Genomic DNA, 14,964 nt, shown 5'->3' with positions numbered 1-14,964 from the left:
GGGACAGAGAGAGAAAATGGGTTGAGAGAGACAGAGATAAACATTGTATCAAAAACTAAAATTAATCAGGCTATTTTTGAAACCGAAGGTCATCCTCCTGGTAAGATCTGTGCTGTGTAGGCGAGATTGTAGAGGACAACGTATAATTTGCCTGGAAAGAATGTGCGTCCAGTGGGGAGGAGAGCGGCAGGAGTTTGAGATTAGGGGGGAGCAGAGAAGTGGCAGAGGTTGGAACAAGCTCCGAGATAGAGGTGGGGGGGTGGGGGTGGGGGGTTATAGATGGATGGGGAAGAGGCGACAGATTAGATGTTTGGAAGGCAGAGGGGGTGAAATAACAGTGAGGAGTGACTGGGAGGGCTCGGACGCTTTGACTTGCCCGAACCAGACAGCCCACCCTCTGCAGGGCCCCCGCTGCACCTGTTGTTTTTCAGGGGAGCGAGACACACGGGTGGGGTGGGGTGGGGTGGGGGGTGGGGGGGTGAGGAGAGGGGTGTCTTTGCTCCCTGTGACTCAGGAGAATCTGAGCAGGCACGGAGGGGGAGAGTTAAAGCTGAGCAGGGACTTTGCAAAAGACCCAGGAGGAGGGGGAGGAGGGCGATGGGAGCTATGCTATGAGTCAGCCGTGGCTAAAAAAGGAAACTGAGCAACTTCCACTGGGGACCTGTGGTATAAAATAAGACAAGCGGTGAAACAGCACTCCTCAACCCGGCCTCTCATCCCCTTGAAACAGAACGTAAGGTGATCAAGGACTTTGGGGAGGGAGTTGCATAAAAAGCACATCAAGTTTCACCTTGGATAATCATGACTGACTTGGTGACATGCTGTTAGATATCATATTTTATGTGCCACAAATAGACTAAATAGCACTTAATAATGTCAGACATTAAAAGGGACATTAGAGCAAATCATCCAGGATCTCAGTTTCCAAGAGGTGTTGACATTATTTTGTCTACCCCCTGCATCTTTGCTCTCAGATACAGCTTCTTCTCTGATTGAATGAATTAGTGAAGGGGATTACAGATACTATATTCAGACCCCTAAGACACAAACAGCTAAATAGGCAGACACATAATCAATTCACCTCTTAACAAGGCATTAACTGCAACATTTTTGCAATTCATACACCAGCATTTCAGCATCTTTTTCTAGGGCTACAACAGAATTTCACCCACACTCTGTTCTGAAGCCAAATCCTCTGTGACATAATAAGAGATGTAGAGTGTCACCGGTGAAGATATCTCCCATTCCTCCCCTCAAGCTCTTAGAATAGAGCAGAGCACCCAGCAATGCTCACCATGGTGAAGAAATGCAGTAACCCAAGTTGCATGGTATTACAGCTTTGCTTTATGTTGTGTGGCACATACAGGCTGACTTTGCTTTTCTCCTTAGTTCCATGTCATGCAGAGCAGTCAAAGTCATCAGTCCTCCTGACATGGTTATGATAAGAAATACCATTTAGAGCGGTCTTGTCATAGTTGTCGAAGCTTATTTGGCCTCTGCAAAGCTTTTCAAACACATCTGATGATTAGGCCACTTTAGATGGAAAGACAACAACGTGGATGCATGAAATGCTGCAGATGACAAATGCTGGGAAAGAGAGAGAGAAAGAAAGAGCGAGTGAGGCATCTGTCCAAATGCAATGTGTCAGAAATGAACTCTGGGTGACTTTTTCCTTGAGGTCTGGCTCTGACAGGATTTTAAAGTATTATAATCAGGCCTGACTAAGTGTTCTGTTTACCTCTGCTGGCTGGGATGAATGCATAAGCCGAGAAGCGCGACTGACATCCTACCCTAAGTAACGGTATAGCTATCGAATCTCTCTGCAGTCTGAATAACAGAAATGAAACTGACGTCATTCTCTGCTGTGCACTGAGCTTGTTTTCCCGTGGCTCTGAGGGCTCAGTTACAATGGCCACTTAAGGGCTGGAACCACTCAGCGTCTCATCTTATGTCTCACAGGTGAGCTCGGGGATTAAGATGCCTCACTTTAATACATACAGTTCCTCTCTTTGGACAGTTAAAATGACTCCTAATATTATCTTCAGTACCTTGAACCCGACCTCTTCCTTTAACTACATCTATTTTGGCCGTTGCCGGTTCTCTAGTGGGAGCAAAAAGAGGTGTGAGCTGTGCAGGACTTTTCCCAGCAGTTGTAACGACAAGGTCTTGAACTTGTGGTGCTGCGTAAGAGTTGCATACATGCCAGTGGAGGGAACTGGAGTGCAGCGTATGTGTGTGTGTGTGTGTGTGGAGGATGGTCAGAGGTGGAATGCTGACCATGCTAAGACTTTGGTATGGCAGGGATTGGAGTCCTGGCATGGGAACATAACACAGTTTCACTCTGGCTATCAGGTTCCTGTCCATATTAAACAGCCTGTACAGCCCCACAGAGGATATTTAAAAGCATTTTCAATTAGCACCATCATCATAAATTATACTCAGTCTGTGTGTCGAGGCTATTGTGGTATAGCTACTGATAGCCACAGCAAATTCCCTGACTTTCTTTAAAAAAAAAACAACAACAACAACAATTACATTTCCTGTACAGTACAAAGAAAACATGACACATCAGCAAGGTGAGGACAGACTCTGAAGACTTGAGGCTGAGATTAGAAGAGGAATCTGACATCTGTCTTTCACAGAGGGACTGACTTAGAGTCAAGCAGTCTAAAAGCTGACAAGTGACATATACTATTTATGCGCAGCAGCTGCTGTTGACATGCATGTGCTGTATCAATATTCATTTAGAATGTTTTTGCAGTGAAAAGGTATGTGCACACGTGTTGACAACAACATAACATGGGGACAAAAGGTCAGGATGAGGTTCATTTTCAATGTATGTTCCCTCAGCACTGAATCAAAACCACAGAGGTTCTGCTTTGTGTCACTGTTAGTCAAGTTATTCTCTCTCTTTCAGCTGTCCAATGTTGGCGCATGCAGTGAAAGGTAAACAACTTGTTCCTGGCAAGGTCAAAAAACAGTCCAGCTCTCAGTGACGACAAAGCAGCAGCCTCTGCTGTCAGCCTCCTCATGCAGAAGAGCTTCAAACTGGAATGAACCAGTTGCCAAGAAAGATCGTGAAGAAAAGTCCTTGAAAAAAAAAGGAAAAAAAAGGAACATTGCTTCTCCCTCCTCCACCTCCGTTCAGTCTATCTGTAGTTCCATCTCTGTTCCTTTCTTTCAGAAAAACAGAGCAAGTCTGTACTCGGGACAGATGGAACTCTGGCTGCAGAGCTGCTGCTGCATATGTGTGTATGTGTGTGTGTGTATGTGTGTGTGTGTGTGTGTGTGTGTGTATGGATGTGAGTGAATAGAAATGATGAAAAAGATCATAATTAGTGGCAGGCGTTCCCTGATGTGCTTTCCTACAGGATGATCTTTTAAAAGTCATTCTGTATCACTCCTGATTCTGTGACACCCTCTCCACTCAAAAATGTATTTGCCTTATTGTTACTTGAGTGTTTGACCTTCACTGTGCAGAATGTCGAGTGTGCAGAGTTTGACGCTGCAAAACTGTTTTCACATTCATCTGTTGAAGAGAGAGAGTCTGAGTTTGAGAAGTACGCACGAGCATGATTCTGTGATATCACAACTACTGGCTACTGCTATTGATTCAATATGGAACTGACACACGTGTGATGTGGACCTGGTGTAAACCTGAAGCCCACATACTGTACTCTGCACATACACTGAGTGGAGGACAACTTGTGTCAGACAGATACAAACAAAATATTTGCATATTCATACAGGATAATTAGTCATAAAGCCTGAGATATAATATATAGTAAGTTTAGTGAGTGCGTAATGTTACAGATGGATGTGTGAGGGTGAGATGATGAACTTGAAGACAAGTTGTGATGGTGGTGCTGGGAGGGTGGAGCACAGAAAGACTATGATAAGGTTATGAGGAAAACTTGTACCTGTACCATGGGTTTTTTTTTTTTTTTTTTTTGGCATGGAGGTTATGATTTGGTTTGAGACCTGCTTCCAGAAAAGAAAAAAGAGCAGACTAATTAAATGATTCTGTAACAAGGGTTTTTATAAATAAATATGGTTGAAATATAACAACTGCTACAGGAATTACCAAAAGAGAGAAAACATGAATAAATCAACTGGATTTGATTCTTGATTAATGTGAAGCGTGTGTCAGGAAGTGGTGACTTTTCCTTGTTAAACTTGTCTTCATTTAGTTAGGAATATTTAACGTTTGACACAAAGCAGTTAGATTCCCAGAGGAGAGTGCGTGTTAATGAACACTAAACAGTAGCTCAGTTCTGTCAATTATTCAAGCTATCCGCTGCAGAGGTCAGGCTGCCTCTTCAAAGGGTCAGGAAGTGTGTCTGCAAAACAACTAAATCAGTAACACTTTAATTTCTGTAAATTTTCAACAAGTGCAACATGTTTTATGGGATAAAATGGGTATGATATTATTCCTGGAAGCTGCACATGAGGATATTATACTTCTCTGGCTTTGATGAAACAGCAGTCACAAACTACAATTTTGTCAGATACATTTGTTTTAAGTCCCTTTCTGTGGCTCCATTCCTGCGTAACATTTTCAGACGTGCTGTAATATTGGTTGTTCCATTGTTTTTGAGGAATGCGTGGGCTCACAGTGATGCTGTGCACTCCGTGCCTCAGCGCAGGGATGTGTGTGTGTGTGTGTGTGTGTGTGTGTGTGTATTTCTATTATGTCACAGTGATGATGTGGCACTGGCAAGCAGGCGTACTGGGGCCTCAGTCCAAACCTCCCCATCCATGCTGAACGTGCCTGGTCACAGCAAGCTGCCGAGAACCTCTGGATCACGGGGGGCTTCTGGGTAGTGGGATTAGCTGGTGAGAGGAAACAGCTGAGGCCTGTGTAGCGTCAGCACTTGCTAATCAACACTCCCACCGGCTGCACACACATACATGCACGCCGCCTACAATCTACGCTCTCCCTCAATAATCCCCTCCTCCTTTTTTTGCCCCAATCTGCATGGGTCAGACACCCACAAAGGCCTGGGCCCACAAAAAAAGTCAAAGGGGGCCAGAGAGTAGAAGGGCAGGGGACAAAGGCAAATTGAAGTGCTTGGTCAAAGCTGACAGGGCTGCTGAGTCATCACTGATGCTGGCTCAAACTGATAATTTGCAAAAAAAAATCTCAGTGAAGTTGATGAGCTGACTATTTGTATTTAAAATGTCACTTTTGGGTAAAGGATCTTTACACCACACTTACTGTCGGTTCCTGTGTCACAGAGGACTTTTGGAAATCAAATCAGATGCAGTTATGCAACAGCAATGACTTTCATGCTTTTTTTGTTTTTTTCAGAGTTCGTTCTGTGCATTTCGTTCCTTCCAGCCTGAACTGCGAGATGTATTCATTCACATCCGGCATGATCGAATTTGCTGAGCTCATTTGTGCACGCATGCTTGTATTTTGCAACAAAATCAATTAGTATAAAACCGGGTTGACGTAATATGCAAGTCGATGCACTACGAGTGATATTGATCGACTGCTCACGAAACAGACTGTTGACCATCATAAATAGGTCGTGTGTAGACAAACTTATCAGAAATAGAGCAACCTTACTTAAAGATAGAATGCTGCAACCTAGGCAAGTTAAATATTTACTTCAGCATGAAACAAATCAAGGATTTCAAAGCCACCTCTGGTTGTCAATACAGAGTCTATCAAATGTTAAATGTGACTCATACAGAGTCACAAAGTCATTACATGTTGGTGCAAATGAGACTTAAGAGACTATGGACAACATGACTCTATGGAAAATAGGTCCAAAGTAAAATATGAATGACAAATGATTAAAGAATGTGATTAGTACATTCAGGTCTAATGCTGATACCTTCTTTATCGTTGCTCTGCAGCAGGCTGGCATGTCCTCTCTTGTGCATGCAGGAAACAATAAATCACGCTTTGCTGTGTGTTGACCTGTAGCTGTGAGTCGCCTGGTCTGTATCAGGTTCACTGTGAGTTTTCCTAGAGAGGCATGCAGCGTGTCAACCATGATTCTTTTCAAAGGGTGGAAGAGAAAAAATAATAGTTACACATTATTATTTTTTAATCAGCTTGATCAGAATTAACATCTGGTTTATCACATGTGTAACAATGATAAGATCTCAGCAGCTAAGCTGCCACTTCATAACCAGCTGTGAGGAATACAGTCGATAAACTGTCAAGTTTAACATTTTGCTCCATCAGCGGAAGACCGGAAGCAGTCACATAATTCATATAAATGGTGCTTACATAGCTTTTTTTTGGCTTTGTCTTTCCTGTCCTGATCTGAGGAATCCCTACAGCTGACCCCTGGGAACTTTCGCCAGCAAAGACCAATGTGGACATGTACAAATAGAATGAAACATGTGCCATGTCAGCCTCAATTTAGGGGACAATAACAGATATCTCTGCTCTAGGCAGATTCCATCTCTGAAAAGAAAATCTGACACACACACCCTAAAAACTTAAAATATACCTAAGGTGTGTTTTTTAATGAACTGGCTTAAGTAAGACTTAACCAGTTTTTAGTCCCTAGGCTTCACTATCATGCAAAATTCTGCCAGAGGGCCCAGGTGCTGTCTCTGAACCACCTCTAGGGGCACTGTTGTACTACTTTTTAGAGGACAATCCAGTAGAGAGGCAACCTGTGTGCTTCTAATCTGAAGCTGGCATGACCCGAATAAAACTGTTTTCTATCAGGGTAAAGCAGTGGATAATGATTAATCATTTGCAACTGCATTTTAACTCTATTTGCTTTCCAGTTGAGGGGATATTTTGTCGCATTTCTGTCAAAGATTGACCAACTGTATGTGACAGTGCTCAGGCAAAAAGAATGTGAATGTTATAAGTGCATATTTATCTTTACTAATATTACTACAATTTTTATAATTATATGAAAGCTATTAGTGTATATGATGCAGGTGTGTAATTGTGTTCAATGTTGTACAAAAATTCACATCACAGTCCACTTTAATTTAGAACAAAATGTTTATTCAAATCAAGAGGAAGAACTAGACAAAAGGTTAAATCATTCAGAACATAGTATATTCATAGAATATCTATACACCGTCATGATTAACAGACAAAAAAAAGATAAAAACAAACATACAATTGGAGAATGAAGAAAATTCAGTGAGTAATATTGCACTTTGTTTCTAAAATGTTTCAGATCCCATCTCCCAGGGTCTTTTATCTCTGAACATTTCAGTTCCTGCCTTTAATAGGTCAGGAGTTTAGCTTAGTTTTGACACTGGACTACTCTGAGGCCCAAGCAAATGGACTATGGAATTGACCAACCTGAAACAAATATGTAAGCTTATTCATTAGCGTGTAGCTTGATTCAGTTTTCCCTAAGATAAAATCCAAACAAAGAACTGCAAACAAAATATAACAGGGTACAACATGAGTTTACGGTCTGCTATCCCATGTTGCCTAAATCTTTCTCAGAGGGAGGGTGAAGGGTGCTGGTCAACAGCTGCCACCCCCGAGGCCTGAGGGGGATCAGAGGGGTCAGGGGGAGACTAACTCAGGAAGGTTGCTTGTTAAACTAGAAAGCAAACTATATTAATGCCCAGAAATACATGGAAAAAAAAATAGTCAACTCTCATCAGCTTCAGAAAAATAACACAATCGAGAGGCCTGTCCGGGATGTCACTTTCTTCTAAAGGACTTTTTTTCCTCTTCCCTTTTTGTCCTTTTGAATAAACACGGAAAGGTTTTACAACATACAGGTGTTGACGAACATAATAGAAGAACAGGAGTTAAACGTCGACGCTGAAAGATGAAGGATCATGATCAGGTCTTTTTCTGTGTCAAGGCCACTAAGATAAGATCACTTTAATAATCTGTAGTTTGTCAATTACTGTCAGAAGCTGTATACTTTAGTTGCCAGCTGGATCGCAATGAGAGCGTGCACACACACACACACACACGCACACACACACACACACACACACACACACAACACATACAAACTTGTGTCAGCTACGTTTAAAATGTAAACTTAAAAAAAAAACGGTTATTAATCTTAAAAAGATTAAATAATGCATTTATGTCCTACACAACACTGCTTTACTGGAAAATCTTCTAGTATAACGTGATTAGTACCAAATGGTTTTTCCCCAGACCTTCACCATTGAATGCTTTTTTTTTTTTCTTATTTTCTTATCAAAAAAGTGCTGCTTTTCTCTTTTTCCTGACTATGCCAAACCTGTTGCAGCTGGTCTTTTGTGTTGAGTGAGTTAGAAAACCAATGTATTACTCATGTCAACCTACCACTACTTGTTCTGACCAGTCTGAACAGAGGTTTAACAACGTCCCCAGCTATTCATTTGTGCTGGGTTTGCTTCCTAAATGCAGAAGCAGTGTCATTCCTCCATTTTCCTTCTTTTTTTTATAGCTAGCATTCTGGCTTCACTGGTCTGGTACAAATCTTAACTGTTGGTTGGATGAACTGGGCAAGTGCAGCAGGACAAAAAGGGAATGTGATTCATCTCAGAAAGCTGCCTTGCTTCTCTGCAGGTCTGTTCTCTCGTTTTGGTAGTTTAAAAAAAAATCGTCGTTATTTTTAACAGTGCAATTTAAAAGAAAACCTATAACATTTTTTTCTCTTTTTTTTCTAACCATTTGGCAAGTGAGAAGACCACCTGAGACAGTGCTTTTTGGGCAGTTATGCAAGCCTGGCTTGCCCTGAGATTAGGAGTAGAGGGGCTGCAGGCAATTAGGGTGAGGCGAGTCCCTCCACAATGTACCACCTTCCGTCACACACACATAATCACGCACACTTTTTTTCATGAGCTACAATTTGAGTGGCAAATGCAGGTCTGCAACCCTCCTAGTCCAAATCTAGAGCAACCCCAACCCAAAAAAAGGCTAAAAGCTATTCTATGATTGGAGCTAAATATAAGAACAGAATAACAGAACCAAACTAAAAGGAGGGAAGCCACACTTGGATCCAAGCTGAGGAGGCAACATCTTACAAAGCTTCCAGATGGAGATAGTGTGCTGCAGTTGTTGTAAAAGTCCAGTCTAGTTGTTATAAGTCACCGAGGAAATGTCATAAGGAGAGAAATAAATTTCTTAAACAGCTTAAAACAAATTCAGTGCATTGTTCTTGACCTTTTCAGTCTTCTTTTTTTTTTTTTTAAATCAAATCCTGTTCTCAGCGTTGCTCAAAGTTATTCAGAAGAAAAGTTAAGCCTGCAGTCTCATTATTTTTAGTCTGGCGCATTACAAGGCTGAAACCAAACTATTAGTGATTTTTTTTCTTAATTCTCATCATTAAACGGAGCCACACAACTCAAGTAAAGAATAAAATGTGCAAAACAAAATCCCAAATGAGGCAGGAGGAAATAGTCTTTGCTCTGTTGTTGACTGCTGCCATTGAAATCTTTCATTCAGAGACTGTGGTGGCTGGAACATTGTTGTTGGTTGTTATTTTTCCTCTCTTCATCCCAATTTCTGTAGGGTGATTCTGCTGAAGTCTGGACATGATTAGTCCTGCCCTTTGTCTAAGGAGCCATGTCCATATGTGCCATGAGTGCAGAAGAATCAGGGGTGAAAGAGGAGCTGCAAGCCGAGCCTTGGCAATTCTTCCATGTCATCATCAATACTATCACCAGGGCTCTCGCTACTAGTGGGGTTTTATTATTTTCATACAGACTGAATATGTGTTCATCTGTACATATCCCACCCTCAGCAGGCTGACACAGGAAGGAGGTGATACCCCAAACTAGTGACTCCTGTTTCTCTCACTGAGGGAAGGCAGGAACAGATTTTGTCCAACCCAACTCAACTGTGAGTATTTGTCCAAGACTTTGTTGGTTGGTTGGATACTTTGTCTTTCTCTTGACGTCAACAGCGTAGAATGAGCGTTGTTGTTGGAGAGAAATGAACAAAGCTGTGCCTCGCAAACGGGTTCCTTTGAGTTCCTCGAGTCAGTCAGAGGGAATTTCAGGAAATCCCTTCAGCGCGATGGGCAGGCGCTGAGCCTGCGCTCCTCTGTACGGCTGGCATGATCTGGGTTTGGATCGATCTGGAGTGGAGAGGGGAACAGAAGACGATGCTTTATTTATGGAAACAAATAGCTGATTTAATTTAGTCCATAATAGATAAATAAATGGAAAAATGCTCTGCTCTGTGGTATCTGATGTTTACCTCAGAGTACAGAGGAGGAGGCTGGAAGCGGAACTCATGAATATAGGCGAAGAGAGGTCCATCCAGCTCCTCACGGGCTGCTGGGACATCCAGGCTGCTCTGCCTCTGCTCTTCTGTCACAATTTCTGCATAGCTTGGAGGAGCTGTGGAGGAAGAGCAAGCTGTGTGTCAGAATTCTTGGGAATTATATTTAAAATAGAAATGTTTAATTTGACTCATGACCGTGAGATTCGACCTACCTTCAGGCCTCTCAGGCAGACCCATGCCCAGCCAGCTCATGCTGCACTGGCTGCTGACGCTGGAGGTGCGGGAGCCGAAAGGGTGGAGAGGGATGGTTCCGATGACCAGTGGCAGGTTCAGGGACAGATTAATTGCCCCGGGTATGTCCACATATACCTAAGCAAAGACACCAGGTTAGAACATGCAAGTCATTCCGAGGTTTAATAAATGTGCTGCAGTGTTAGGGGTTTTGGGGCTGAGCATTTGACGTGAAATCAAACACGCTTTTTTAACCCTGTGTAAGATAAGACCACTCTATTCAGGGCAATATGGGTTATGCAGTCATTCAGCAATATGTGGGTCAATGTCTGGAGGTCGGTTGCTTATGCAAGGTAGAGCCCTCGCCTGGTGCCTGTCTGCTCACAGGGTAAAGAGGTTATAAGCGCCCTCAAGGCAGGTGTTACCACAGATATTCTGGGCTAATGCTCTTAGCAGCATGTGGAGATAACACCTGGTGCAATCCAAGGCCCAGATCTGGCAGTGCTAGCTGAGTCAGCCGGGTTCTTTAGCAGAAGAGATACTGGCTTACTAGGAAATATTGATTCTGTACAGAATAATGGTGATAAGAAAGGAAATTAATGAAGGCAGTAACACCTGTCTCTATGCTAGTGATGTCTGGACAAAGGCAAGGTGGCTAACAAAAAGAGAGGGCGGTTATGCTAAACATGAAAGCAGCCCAAATACAGTAAGGCTGTACTCACCATGAGCGAATACTCCACTCTGATGATGCTGCAGTCCAGGATGGAGGGTGAGACAGGCGGGATCTTCAGCATCTTGCCACTCCAGGTCTCCGTTTTGCCCGAGGACAGAGACTCTCCCCGCAGGTTGGCCACCAGCTGTTTGACCTCCTTCATCTTCCCTTTGGCATAGAAGGTCTGAGTCTGGTAGATGGCTGCCTTTGGCACCACCATGCGGGATGAGCAGTTCTCAATCTCAGCAAAGATCTGGATTGACTCTCCTACAGAGTTATAAAGAAGGTGAAGGAGAGGTTAGGTGAATCTGCCCCACGTTTATAATCAGCAGTAATCAGCATTTTATCCAGTGTGTAATTGCTACTCAATGCAACAATCTGCAGAGTGTAATATGTTCATTAACTTATTTGGTTAATAAATGACTGACAAGGTTATCAGTTGCATTATTAATCATAAACTTATTCTCACCTGGGGTGTATCCCTTCCTTTCAATTTTGGCACTTAAGGAAATAGGACCTGAGGTGCAGAACCAACAGCAAAGCGTCTTGTCTTTCGTGCCGGCCTGTGGTGACTGAAGGAAGGAAAAAAAAAAAAAAAAAAAAAACATGCATGAGTTATATGATACTTCCATAAAATGTAGAATTGTCTTTTGTTTTGCTCACAAACACAATAGAAAATAGAAACTTTAAGAGCTGTTACACTGATAATGCACTCTGTTCTTGCTATCCATTTATTAATCTGAGGACATTGTATATTTATATTTCCACTTCCACTCCAATTCAAGTTGTACAGTTGAAACTGCTATCATATTTCTGGAAACTGGGTGCAAGAGATTAAAATGGCAAATTCTTTCCAAAGCCTCCATAATTAGGAAAGTGACATCAAGAGTGAGTCATACTAAAGTGGTATTTTCTTTGTAAAATGCCTCCACCAGCTGACAGGCATATTCAAAAGTAAGGTCTGCTTCAAAAGAGCTTACCAGCAATAATGGAGTGTTGATGTCAATGTGCTCAAAGACTGTAAATTCCTTCTTGGTCTTCATGGGCAGGAGCCATGGCCTGTGAAGTTCTGCTTTTACCCAATAGCGCACACTGCCATGCTTCCCTTCGAAGGAGGTAGCCAGAGGTCTACAGAAAAGAAGAAATAAGGAAAAAGAAGAGATATGTTATGTACAGCTGTAAAGTGATGGTGCTGATATTGCATCTCTGAATCAAGTGTATTATTGAGACACTTACGTCTGTGGAAGCTCGAGGCTGAATGCATACTCATGTCGTCCTGAATGGATAGTGGTGAGTCCTTCCTCAGAGTTGTCATCGTCTGAAAAACAAGGAGGACAATTTTCCAAACACATGTATACCATACCTGGGTAAAATGCTCTACGAAGGCATCTGAAAGTCATACCAAAAAACACAGGGTGGGGGAGACAAAAGAGAATAAATGGAATTTACTATTATTTATCTGCCTGTAAAAAATTAATGTATTGAGAGATGAGAAGCAGACCAATATTTAGAGAACACCAAAGAAGCTGATTATGTGAGAAAAAGTGCCAGAAACGGAGGGTGCAGGATTGTGCTTGTGATAGAACAAAGAACTACATCCCCAGAAAGGCCACTGTGGTATATGATAGAGAATCTATGGACCAGGGCAGGAAAACTAGGGTATATGAGGCAACTATGAAATCCTAATCTCCAGATAAATCTGTCTCTCCGACTGTTTCCATTTTCCGTTGAGATAAAAACAAAAAAACAAAACAAGATGCTCTGCTGTGTTACAGAGGGGGGACACCTTCTGAATGCCAAACTGCTTTTGAAATGATCTTAAAGGAATACAAATACTTTTTCATTTATAACATCATGAGTGCGTTCTGAAGAGCTGGGTCGACAGGCCGGGTATGCTTCTGCCAGCTCAGCACTCCCTCCCCCTAGCAGCAGCCGTGTGGTAAACAAGTGCGGAGCTGTCACTCAAACGGCAGACTCTAGCAGGAGGAGACCGGCCTAAACCGGTGCGAGCAGCTTCCCACAGCCGCTCTGCTCTCATTACGCATTCACTGTGCGACACCGCAGTCACTACTACAAGCTTACTCTGACTACCAGCTGCAGCAGCCTCCTACTGCTCTAACCGCTTACACCTCACAGGAAACGTTTTATAAAAAGGGCTTGTGGTTAATTGTATCCTATGTTGAACTATTACTTTTGGTGAACGACTTCTTGTAGCGCTCGTTTGCAACAATGTATCTCAAGTCCAACCCCGCTGATAACGAAGGCTAGTGATGCTTTTCCCTCCACCACTATTTGCTTTAAATGAGTCAAAGAAAAATGTTAGCTAATCCAAACCAATTCACCTGCTACACATTGTCGGCGACTGCAGAATGGACCAGAAACTGTCCATTCACTGGTAATAGTCAAAATGTTAGACGTGGACGCTAAGCTAAACTCAAACCATTAAAAGGTATATCTATGCAAATACAGACAAGTACAAGGTTCTGTGGCTAAAATGACACAATTTGTTAATGTAAAGAGATATGTCAGTGTCATAGTCAGTGGAAAAAGAACGGAAACAGCTCTATCGGAGCTTTTAATGCACTTAAAAATCTAACTGCAGTTATTTCTATTTCGCAGGTGCTTTCTTAATTAAAAAGTTGCAGAATTTTCTGTCACTCTCTGCAAAAGAGTGATGTCATTGGCCACACATGAGCACCTCAGCCAATGACGCCCGCGCGAGGGAGGGGCCTGCGCTTAGCTCCCGCCCTCTCCCGGTCCAGTTTTCTGAACAGGATTGAACCGCTTTGAACAATGGGTGGAAACTTCAGAAAAGCTACAAAGAAACACCCTAAATGTTGCTGTTCTGCGTTGGAAATTTGTAACAAATGTGCAGATACGCCACTGCAAGTTATTAGTCCATCGCTCTGCGTCTCGAAAATGACTGTAATTCTCGTTTTTTCCACTTGAAATACAGTGGAAAAACAAGGATGCCCGAGCTGCTGTCATTCATTCTGACACCTTGACCACAAACAAGTGACGATGGAGCTGTATCCAGCCAATGTCACAATCCACAATTATACCAACACCACCACAAAAAAGGAAACAATGTTTGATATACAAAGTTCTCCAACTCTTAATTGTGTCCTTTATATGTTATCATCACTGTTTCTGGCATTCGAGACAACAGCATCCTACAGTGAACCTGATCCCCAACTAGCACAAAGAGCATCTCACAGTTTCTACAAAACTTCTGTTAAAAAGAATAAAACCACACACTCTTACCTCTCTCGTGTCCAATTAAAATATCTTTGTGATTTAGATATTCCACTTCTTCTGTGTAGTTTTGCGTGTAGGCAGTGTTGGATCCAGCATTTCTCGATTCAGTCCAACGAACTTTTGCAAATCCTTTTGCGTGGATTTTGAGAGATTTCACACGGATTTCTCCCGTGACTTCGATGATCACCCTCCCTGAGACGCAGTCCCCGCTGGAGAAAACGGGAACATTGCTGTCATTGAGACAGTCGTAGCTTACTGTGAAGCTCTTTACCTTTCCTAGCACCATGGTGGAAAGAGATAGGCTACAGAGACCTTGAAGTTAAAATAAAAAAGTCTATGAAAAATAATCTCATAAGAAAAAATGGGATGCAGTTTTTAGACACTGATCAGTATCTCTGCCCTGCAAAAAGCAGTAGGCACGATCAGTGGCTTCTCTGCGAGCAGTTCATTGAGATGTGTGAAGGCTGAATAACAGCAATGGATGCTGTTATCATCTGCCTCTCTCCTTGTTGGTCTCCAGTCAAAGACAAGGAAACCCCCGTAGCTCAGCTCACTTTAAGCGACAGGCTGTGTGAAAAACAACCTT

General features: G+C 42.5%; 1 protein-coding gene across 1 annotated transcript; it reads right to left on the bottom strand.

Annotated features, from left to right (window-relative positions):
- Positions 1-6,963: 6,963 nt before the first annotated feature.
- On the bottom strand, positions 6,964-14,927 carry arrdc3a (arrestin domain containing 3a). The gene is made up of 8 exons (XM_018669104.2): positions 14,385-14,927; positions 12,357-12,438; positions 12,101-12,248; positions 11,590-11,692; positions 11,131-11,387; positions 10,390-10,546; positions 10,151-10,293; positions 6,964-10,028 (listed from the first exon to the last, which is right to left on the bottom strand). Exons 1-8 carry the CDS (start codon positions 14,662-14,664, stop codon positions 9,960-9,962), a joined length of 1,239 nt encoding a protein of 412 aa, XP_018524620.1. The 5' UTR covers positions 14,665-14,927; the 3' UTR covers positions 6,964-9,959.
- Positions 14,928-14,964: the final 37 nt, after the last annotated feature.

The sequence above is a fragment of the Lates calcarifer genome, linkage group LG13 (genome assembly GCF_001640805.2).
Source record: "Lates calcarifer isolate ASB-BC8 linkage group LG13, TLL_Latcal_v3, whole genome shotgun sequence".
Classification (NCBI taxonomy): domain Eukaryota; kingdom Metazoa; phylum Chordata; class Actinopteri; family Centropomidae; genus Lates; species Lates calcarifer.
This window is presented reverse-complemented; position numbering and strand designations above follow the sequence as displayed.

What these genes read in the sequence shown, in the direction of transcription:
- arrdc3a (XM_018669104.2), bottom strand. Translation starts at nt 14,664, where the DNA reads ATGGTGCTAGGAAAGGTAAAGAGCTTCACAGTAAGCTACGACTGTCTC. An exon ending in AAGGAAGGGATACACCCCAG is followed by an intron (nt 11,388 to 11,589) that starts GTGAGAATAAGT and finishes ATAACTCTGTAG; the next exon opens with GAGAGTCAATCCAGATCTTT. An exon ending in CTCCTCCTCTGTACTCTGAG is followed by an intron (nt 10,029 to 10,150) that starts GTAAACATCAGA and finishes TCTCCACTCCAG; the next exon opens with ATCGATCCAAACCCAGATCA.